Raw genomic sequence first — 10,326 nt, forward strand, 5'->3', positions numbered from 1 at the left:
TCTGTAGTGTATTAGCATTCTCCTGTATGCTAGTACATTATGTTCAGTTTCTCTCGCATGCTATAGTTAGGGCAACACTGGTGTGCCTTAACACCAGGATTACTGAACTTACATTCCTTGGTTCCTTTTTAGTTCCTCAGGGCTGACTGCAGAGCGCTTACCCCCCCACCATCCAATCAGCGTGCTCCGCTCTTAGCCAGGGAGAAGAGGCTCCAGTTCTCGCGAGAACTGGAGCGATTTCATCCATCCTGAGCCGGCGCCATCTTAGATTCCCACGGCGAGCATTGGAGCAGCGTCTGAGGCGCCGGCTCAGGATGGATGAAATCGCTCCAGTTCTCGGGAATCTCGCGAGAACTGGAGCTTCTTCTCCCTGGCTAAGAGCGGAGCGTGCTGATTGGATGCGCTCCGTGCCAGGGAGAAGAAAGGCACGCCCTTTTGCAGGCCCGCCCAGTTGAGCCAAATGGCTCATTAGCATAGAAGGCGGGAAATATTGTGGGGGGTACCGCGGACAAATGGGGGCACTGAGTGCAAAATGAAGAACTGAATAAGCACCACTGGGGGCCAGCAAGTAAGGGTATATCTTTAGTTTAAATTGCATTTTCAGGTGAAAGTTCCTGTTTAAGTAGTCTTGAAAGCCTGCTATTGAATCTGCTTCATTACCTCAACGTGTACCCTCTTCTTTACCAGGCCAATTTTTTAGCAATGGGCCTATCTAACTGCAAATAACTGATTTTTGAGCCAATCTATATGTATTTGATACTATTTTTAATGGGACATCTTAGACCTTTCTTTTGTGCCATTAGATATATTTAAAAATGTATTTAAAGGGAACCTGTCACCGGGATTTTGGGTATAGAGCTGAGGACATGGGTTGCTAGATCACTGCTAGCGCATCTGCAATACCCAGTCCCCATAGCTCTGTGTGCTTTTATTGTGTATAAAAAAACGATTTGATACATATGCAAATTAACCTGAGATGAGTCGGAGCTTGAAAATATAACTCTTCTCTGGTCACACAACTAAGATATGACTTATGTTAATTTGCATATGTATCAAATCTGTTGTTTTTTTTTACACAATAAAAGCACACAGAGCTATGGGGACTGGATATTCCGGATGTGCTAGCGGCCATCTAGCAGACCATGTCCTCAGCTCTATACACAAAATCCCGGTGACAGGTTCTCTTTAAGGAAAAACTGAATTATGAAGAAAAGTTTTCAATTTCTTTGTAGCAGTTATAAGATATCAAAATAAGACCTTTCTAAATGTTTAAATTTTTTGAGAAAGCAAAATGGGAAAAAATGTGTGTATATTTTACACACAAGATCCAGCATACTAATCGGAGTAAAACTAATGGACATAGTTTTTTAAATCAATGAAAGTGTGTGTGGGGGGAATTTTTTTTTAAAAGTGAATTAACCCCCTCCTGCCAGTCGAGGCAGGAAGGGGTTAATCCAGAAACTGCAGGCTCAGTTAATTTTACTGCCAGCAGGAGGCTGTCTCACATGAAGAGTGCTCCCCTGCTGGCCTTTTTTGGTTTAGCGTGCCATGGATCCCTGTACACAGTAGTGCCACACAGACTTTTCCTGGTCTCAGCGATTCTTAAAGTGTGTGTGTGTGTGTGTGTGTGTGTGTGTGTATATATAAATTATTTATATTTTTAATTTTTATTTTTTGTGTGTAGGGTCAGTGATACTAACCCTTTTTGTAATATACTTTAATTACTAAAATCTTAAATTTCTATTAGAAAAATGGCTTTAAAGTGGCCCAATTTGAGCCCTATCAACGCTCCTCTGTCTGACTGTGTTAGGGTACTTTCACACTTGCGGCAGGACGGATCCGACAGGCTGTTCACCATGTCGGATCAGTCCTGCGGCTATTTCGCCGTGCCGCCGTGACTATAATGGGGACGGAGCGGCGGTCCGAGGGCACGGCGAAATAGCCGCAGAACGGATCCGACCATGGTGAACAGCCTGTCGGATCCGTCCTGCCGCAAGTGTGAAAGTAGCCTTATGTAAACCGAAGAAAGAGGAGCATTGCTAAGGCTCAAAATGGGCCACTTTAGAGCTATTTATATGTCTGGTTAGTCAAGAGCTTATCGCCATGACTGGGGTTGTGCCACCATTATGAAAAGTAGTTACTTTTGTAATTTATACAGTTACCAAAAATGTTTTATTTGTGAGATTCTTTTCATTATAATGTTGCCCCCTGAGCTGTGATGGGGAGAGAGCTGCAGCTAAAAAGGGACTGTCCCCTTGAGTTGCCAGCCTAAAGAGAAAATACCTGAGCAATACCTGAGATCTCTGGGACCATGTGAGGTACAGGGCTGGTTCTAGCTTTGTTAGAAAGAGGTTGTCATGTACTATATGATGTCTGCTTTTCATTATTTATATCAATCATGACAACACCTTTGTAGGTACACGATTTCAGACGGCACACCAATTTGTAGTATTCATAAGTGTTCTTTATTCATTTCAGCTAAACATTCAGGTGCATAATAGTAGTGACATTTCGGGCTTTAGGACATGAGTAGCCCTGATGCTCACTTCCTTCTGGCATTCGCGTCCCCACCTATCCCTTGGTTGAACTTGATGGACGTATGTCTTTTTTTCAACTAAATTAACTATGTAACTATGGATCACATGCTGTCTGTACACTACAAAATACCTGCCCTAAGGTGGAGACAGGTCTATAAAGGGACATGCACCCGACAAAAGCCTGTTACAAATCGAGGTGCGCTGTGGCCACCATAGAACAATGGCATAACCCATTTAATTATCTTTTCTTTCAGAAGATAGCAGTTGAGAGCCCTTTTTTCTATATACTGGTTAATAGTACAAATATATTTTTTCCCTAGGAATATAAGCAAGCCATAGTTGACGATCAAAGTAAAACATGTAACCTGAACGTATTGTTTTGGCATCGTTTTCTGTGACTGATCTTATTGCGGCTGATGTGATCTTTGCTGCATGCTGTTGCCCTGTAATTCAGTTTTATAACATGCAGTTATATTTCCGCAATAGGTGTATCCAGGGGAGTTGGATTTATTCGCTTTGACAAAAGGATTGAGGCTGAGGAAGCTATTAAAGGCCTCAATGGACAGAAACCACCTGGAGCAACAGAACCCATAACTGTTAAATTTGCGAACAACCCAAGCCAAAAAGTAAACCACACTATTCTGTCCCAGTTATACCAATCCCCAAACCGGAGGTACCCAGGACCACTTGCTCAACAAGCTCAGCGATTTAGGTTGGTTTGTATGTTCGTATTTTTTTTTTATTTTTTTTTTTTAAGTGCATTGTTATATTTTTTACTGTGTAAAGCAAAACATACAAGCACAGTATTTAGAAACTAATGCTAGAGGTGTTTGGGCCTTAATGGCCTTTTTTTCTTTTAAATTAACGATTATTAGCAGCGGCGCCTTTATTCTTAGGCATAGCCTTTCATGCAAATACCTCTGTAACAGATGCCATTTTGAGAGAGAAAATTTGGAGCAGGCAGCCCAATATCAAAGATGACTGCACCAAATCCAGAAGCCCAATATACACAGCCTTGCATCACTGGTCTCCAGCTGGGTACAGTATCCTCATCTGGAGTATACAATTCAATTTCCTGCACCATTTCATAGAAAAGATGTCCTGGAGTTAGAAAAGGTACAGAGAAGAGCAACTAAACTGATTAGGGGCATTAAAAGTGGTGTATTTAGCCTTGAGAAGGGAGTTCAGGCGGACATGGTTAATCTGTGCAAGTGTAAGTAAATAGATGGACCAGCACTTCCACTATCTGGAAACTGCGATATATTATTGTATCAGGACAGTCCAACAAACAGGATATATAAATGCAACATAATGCATTTATATGCAAGATAAAGAAAATGATCATTGAGAAAAAAAGTCTCTAAAAATGGTTCTTTGTTTGGCCTACGTTAGCATTGTGCGCACATATCCGTAACAATTGCAGGGCCCATGCGGTCAAAGTTGCTTCCTAATCAGGAATATATAGATGTCCACCATGTAATGTTTCAGCTGAATACATAATTGCCATTAGTGGCAAGTTGGTAACGTACAGTTTATCTTCAATAGTTCCTTCACCTCGTATACGTTTGGTATTATATAGAAAGGCAACCCTTTCCCCTTGAACAGACACACTTGGCCGGAACAATAAAAGAAAAACTTACTTACCTGCTTTCCAGCTCTGGCTCCTTGCAGCGATGCTGTGCTGGGCTCCTTCGCTAAAAACATCTGGTTTGACATTGCCCGCAGCCAATCATTGGCCACTGCAGTGACCAGATCCCCTTGCGTCATATGACTATTTTTCATGACATAAGGGGATGTCACAGCCTTGGTCAGGAATTGGCTGCAGGCAATGTCAAATTGGATGTTTTCGGTGAGGGAGCACAGCAGAGCATTGCAGGTGTGGTGAGCCAGCAAGCAAGTAAGCTTCACTTCAGCTACTGGTATCTATAGAAGTCATGGTAAGAATACTGTAGTGATGTACACGTAATTTATTCATTTATATCTTGGCTTTTTCCACTTCCTGTGAACAGCCATCGGTACAGGAGGGCGGAGTTATCAGCGACTTAGCATTGTGTGTATAAGTACATAGAGAGCTGTCACTGATAACTCCTCCGTCCTGTAACAATAGTTGTTCACAGGAAGTGGAAAAAGCAAAGATATAATTGTGTAAATTAGAGGTTTTACTGAATGTTTTCCCACAACAATATATCTAAATCTCCTCAGCTTCCCATGCTCTATAACATGGTGCTTTCAGATTGCACTGCATTTTGTGGTGACAGGTCCTCTTTAGTATGGCTATTTAGGCCAAATTTATCTACGATCTGTGATGCCTTCTGTGTCAAAAGTAAGACCTTGGCTCAGAGGGCAAGGTTAATGGGGTTCTCCGGAAATTATTTAAAATAACTGCCAGCGACCAGTCCTAGACTGAGAGCTGAACTGGTTACTTTCACTTGTAGAGCTGCCTGGGGGTTGATGGGGTAGGTCCTCACTACACACTATACTTTCTCCACAATAGATGGTAATGATGTGATCTTACCGAAGATATACCATTATGGCTGAGCAGCCTGACAGAAGCACTCACCAATGTGTAGTATATGCACGTGTCAGAGCTTAGTGATGCCTCATTCCCTCTCTCTCCCAGGCAGCTCTGCAAGTTGAGGCAACCAGTCCCACTCACATTCTGGGACAGGTGTCTGGCAGTCATTTTAAATCCTTAACAGAAACCTTTTAATGAATCTGCCCACAAACCCACTTCGTGAGGGGGGGGGGGGGGGGGGGGGGGCGTGCGCGCGCTAACTCTTAAGTGTAAAGTTCATGATGGTTTCTAGTGAAACCATCGGTCCCTAGAGGTTTTAAACAGTTTGAGTGGAAATTGCTTTAACTATCTGAACTATATTAAAGGGGGCAGAGTCTGCACTAAGATCGGCACATTGGAGGCAAATGCAAAGAATGGAAGTGATGCCTGTTTTGGGCTCTTGAAAGTGCTGAAAAAACACTGTATAAAGGACTGTACTAGGCTTGCAGTTGCTTAGCTATCTGTCTGGGATTATCTAATTGTCTTCTTGATGAAAGAAAAACAATTTGGATTTTGAGGCGAGTTGATTAAAGAGCATTTATCAGCAGATATGGTTATCTAGTTAACCAGGGTTGATTTTGCATACCTATGTGAAAATCTGTTGTGCCGTTGTATGCAAATAGGGGTGCATTCACATACTGTGGATTTTGTTGCAGACATTTCTGCAACTAAAAAAGGAGTTCATCACCTGAATGCATTCAGAAGTCCATGTGCTTGCCACCGCATTCAAATGAATGGAACTGATTTTCATTTATGGGATTTTATACAACATATTCCGCAGGGTGTGAATGCACCCTAATTGCTTCAGTTCACCGAGAAGCACTCCCCTTGATTGTCATCAGCATCCTCTCACCTGGCCCTGTAAATCTGCACTTGTGCTCTTCAACCATCAGCACATGCGCAGTAATTATCTGTGCAGTTAGGATCTTAAGTCGGTGTATTGTGCAACTGGTTGAATGTACAGTGCAGGATTACAGGGCTAGACGAGAAAATGCTGGTGATGTGTGGCCTTGGCCCAATAAGGTTCGTCCTGCTGTCAGATTTTATTGCAAATTAGAGATTGGTAAATCGAATCTAACTACATGCAAGAAATTTATGGCCAGTCTTAAGGTCTGACCCTGTCAATCTTGTGGCAGGTGGACAAGCCCCTACAGGTGAAGAAGCCTTGCTGTGAGAAGAATCAATGTGCTCATCTCTGTTGTAAATGTTCAAAGGGATTTTCACCCTCCAGATATTGATGAGCTATTCAAAGGATAGGTCATCAGTGTCTAATAGTTGGAGGTCCGACAGACTAGTGTCTAGCACTGGTGTCAGCCATACAGCAAACAGTGGAAAAAGCCAGAATCAGAATGTCCCTGCTGAAGCCAGTCATTGGCTGCAGTGGAGCATGTGACCATGCCCTTGTTGCACCAGATGTCAGTACTGCGGGGACTGGAACGGAAGAGATAAGTATGAGTCTTCTGTTTTGAGAGGCAGGCTGTGGACATTTGCTAAAAACTGATTATTCCCAGAGAACCCCTTTAAGGGTATATAAAATACAGTGGGGGGGGGAGTCCACTGTAGATTTTGCCGCTAGTCCACAACATAAATCGCATGAATTACATGTGGTTTTTGCTGTGGAAACTTCTTTCTGCAGTGCAGTTGGCAACATAAACTGATATGTTGAAGATTTAATCGGCACTATTGGTCAATTGTTGCTGCAGATTTTTTATGCAGCGTGTGGATGAGATTTTTTAAAATCTCTTACAGCTACAGATTTGCTGCACAAAAATCCACAACTGTTTTTGTGTGAGACCGTATCCTAACTCTACACGGCTACTTTAAAGAACTAGGTACACAAAGCGCTCGCTGAGTACGAGCAAGTGCTCTATTGGCACTCGCATGGGGGAAACCAAAAACGCTCATTTGTTGATCAGGGAATTCTCCACTCAATTTTCAAGTGGCAATTTGTGCCAAGACTGAACAGTCTGCTGAATGTGTTTTGCAGGTTGGACAATTTGCTCAATATGGCTTATGGAGGCATAAAGAGGTAAACCGCCTGCAGATCTTTTCTAGTTGTGGCTTTGTTCTTTTGCATTTTGTTTTTAGTTTGTGTCTTCACATCCATAACTTAAAGCAGTCTTTGATACGTAGTCTATCAAATTCTGGATGTAACTTGTGTTGATTTCCACATCCATGTTGGCGTTTTTTTAATTCCATTCTTTGTGTCATCCGGTTTCCATCTCATACGAATGAACACAACATACAGGTGAAATTTATAGGGGGAATTTCTCAAACCCTTTACTCCAGAAGTCTGTCTTCAAATAGGGCCTTAATGACTTTGGGCTTATGTGCACAATAAGCACTTTTACTCCACTTGCTTTTATTAGCCTATCAAGCTTATCTCAATCTCACTTCAGTAAAGGAGTAATGTAGAAAGCGTCTAAAGACATAAGTGCAAGGTTTAAACATACACCAAGTTTATGGAACATCTTGCAATATTTGATGAATGTTCTGTGAATTATAGTAGCGCAGACTCCTGCAAAACTGGCTTTAAAAATTCCCCTTATGATAAATCTCCCCCTATTGTGTTGTCCATATTCTTAACAAATTGACTGTTGTATTGATCATACTAGATGGCACCTCTTTTGCTGAAGAAATACTTAAAGGGGTTGTCTTGTATCAGCAAATGGCTTTTATCATGTAGACATAGTTAATACAAGGCACTTACTAATGTATTGTGATTATCCATATTTCCTCCTTGGCTGGCTAGATTCATTTTTCCATTGCATTATATTCTAATTGCATGGGTATGACCACCCTGCAATCCAGTAGCGGTGGCCATGCTTGCACATTATAGGAAAAAGTACTGACCTATGTGAGCTCTCACGGTCCTGGCCACAAGAGAGGCCGGCGCCTTTTCCGATCATGTGCAAGCATGACTACTGCTGCTGGATTGCAGGGTGGTTATAACCATTGAAACGAGAAGAGTATAATGCAGTGGAAAAATAAAGCCAGCAAAGGAGGCAATATGGACAATTACAATACATTAGGGGCATCCATCAAGAAACCTCATTATAGTCAATGGGTCCTTTAGGTGCCATTTTGTTTTCGTCAATTGACTGGAAATGGCGCTTCAGTTACTTTTGTCGTTCTGTTCAAGTAATGGAGCAGAACAACAGAGATGATGTGAATACAGGATTGTATCTATTGTAAAAGCAATATTATTTATAAGGTAATTGCTGTTTCCTTCTAGAGCTGCATCTGCCTTTTATTTTCCACATAAATATCCACACCAGTATTCCAGCTCTGTATACCCTACATCTGTGTTTTCCATATCAAAATAATGGGCAAGCCTTTTCTAAAGACTTTCTTTCCTCTAACAGATTATGGGAGTGAAAAAACTGCATGTGACTGATTAAGGCCTTGTTCCCACATCAGTGTTTGGTCAGTGATTGTGAGACAAAACCAGGATTGGAGCCCCCACAGACATGAGGTATAAGGAAAAGATCTGTACCTGGTTTTGGCTCAAAATAACTGATGGAAATCACTTGCGTGTGAATAAGTCCTAACTTGGAAAAGCTAATAAGTTCTGCAACCATTTAAAGAGGACCTTTCATCAGTTTAGCCCTAGTCTAATTATGGTCTTACCTTTATAGGGCAAGCCCGCCCCCACCAAAGAGCGAACCGCTCTTAGCCAGAGAGAAGCGCATTCAATTGGAGCGCACCGCTTATAGCCAGGGAGGAGCTCATTCTCCCTGGCTAAGAGCAGTGCACTCTGATTGGATGTGCTCACAGCCAGGGAGAAGAGAACTGCCCCCAGTGAAACTGCGAGTCTCCACCTAGTATAACAGTGTCGGCTCATTATAATATAAGGTGCTGAAATCAACGGGGTCAAGAGCTGATGAACTTTGGAAAAACAAAAGTGTGCCATGTCATCAGTAGGGGCTGCCCTGTTAAGGTAAGGCCAAAATTGGACTAGGGCTAAACTAATGAAAGGTCCTCTAAGTTATGCGCATTTTATTCAGTGAATAACATTACAGCATGTTAAGCTACAAGTCTAGTGCTATCTGCCCGAATTTAGAATAATTGGTAAGGGGTCTAATTTGGATTTTCTATTTTTAATTTTTTTCTCACTTCCATGTTTCCATTTTTTGCATACAACTATTATTTAGACTTTTCTTTGTACTTTCACAAAGAGTTTGCACTTTCTGTAGACAATATATTGTAATGTTTTGCATGCACGACTATGATTTTAGTTTTGGGTGTGTCTTGGCATGTTGTGATCATTTTTTTTATTTTATTTTTTCTTAGGCAAGTTACTAACATGTATGGCTAACAGATTACCTTTTGCTTTGTTTTTGTTTTTTTTAGTAGATTCTCACCAGTGACCATTGACGGTATGACCAGTTTAGCTGGTATAAACTTCCCTGGACATGCTGGCACTGGATGGTGCATATTTGTATACAACTTGGCACCCGACGCAGATGAAAGCATCTTGTGGCAGATGTTTGGTCCTTTTGGAGCTGTCACCAACGTTAAAGTCATCCGTGACTTCAACACAAATAAATGCAAGGGCTTTGGTTTTGTGACTATGACAAACTACGATGAGGCAGCAATGGCTATCGCCAGTCTTAACGGGTACCGCCTTGGTGACAGAGTTTTGCAGGTGTCTTTCAAAACTAGCAAAACACAGAAAGCTTAACAAGTTAACCTCACTCCTCTTAACACACACGCATCAAAGGCAAGTTGAGAAACTTTCTACTTTGATAGTTGTTACACACAGTGTGTGGAGGTGAGGTAGGCAAAGTTAAATATGGTTTATCAACCTTAGTATTTGTGAGATTTTGTTATTACTGGTCTTTGCATTTCTTATCTTTTATGTTTGAATATGGACGTTAGGTAACAGGGTTTTTACCTGTCCCATTGCATTCTAATGCCTTCAGTTGGTGGGGCCTTTTACGGTTTCTGCAATGGGAAGAACGTTATTTTGTTTTTACATTATTGCCTTCGATCCTGTGTGTTTGAAAGGATAAAAAATAGCTTTGCGTTTGTTTTTTTTGTTTTTATTTGTTCAATGCACTTCTTAGTGTTGTATTCTGGAAAAGTTATTTTATATATATATATATATTCTTTTTGTAAAGTGTAAAGCTTTATGTTACAGCTATTATTTAGGTTTAGGGGCAAGGGTGGCCTCAATTCTAATAAAGCCTATTGTAAGATTACTGCGGACTTTTCATAAAGTAGTACCTTGCC

The 10,326-nt window shown here is 41.4% G+C and overlaps 1 protein-coding gene across 8 annotated transcripts in view; it reads left to right on the forward strand.

Moving 5' to 3' along the window:
- The window catches only part of ELAVL2 (ELAV like RNA binding protein 2), a 118,173-nt gene extending 108,398 nt beyond the window's left edge, over positions 1-9,775 (forward strand). For 3 of the 8 annotated variants that reach the window (XM_044286565.1, XM_044286583.1, XM_044286610.1), the window contains exons 5-7: positions 3,024-3,249; positions 7,079-7,120; positions 9,448-9,775. In XM_044286565.1, the coding sequence (XP_044142500.1) occupies positions 3,024-3,249; positions 7,079-7,120; positions 9,448-9,775 (596 nt within the window). Of the gene's footprint in view, positions 1-3,023; positions 3,250-7,078; positions 7,121-9,444 lie in introns of all 8 variants that reach the window. The other 5 variants (XM_044286556.1, XM_044286574.1, XM_044286603.1 and 2 more) reach the window with 3 other exon arrangements.
- The last annotated feature ends 551 nt before the right edge of the window (positions 9,776-10,326 follow it).

The sequence above is a fragment of the Bufo gargarizans genome, chromosome 1 (assembly GCF_014858855.1).
Source record: "Bufo gargarizans isolate SCDJY-AF-19 chromosome 1, ASM1485885v1, whole genome shotgun sequence".
Classification (NCBI taxonomy): domain Eukaryota; kingdom Metazoa; phylum Chordata; class Amphibia; order Anura; family Bufonidae; genus Bufo; species Bufo gargarizans.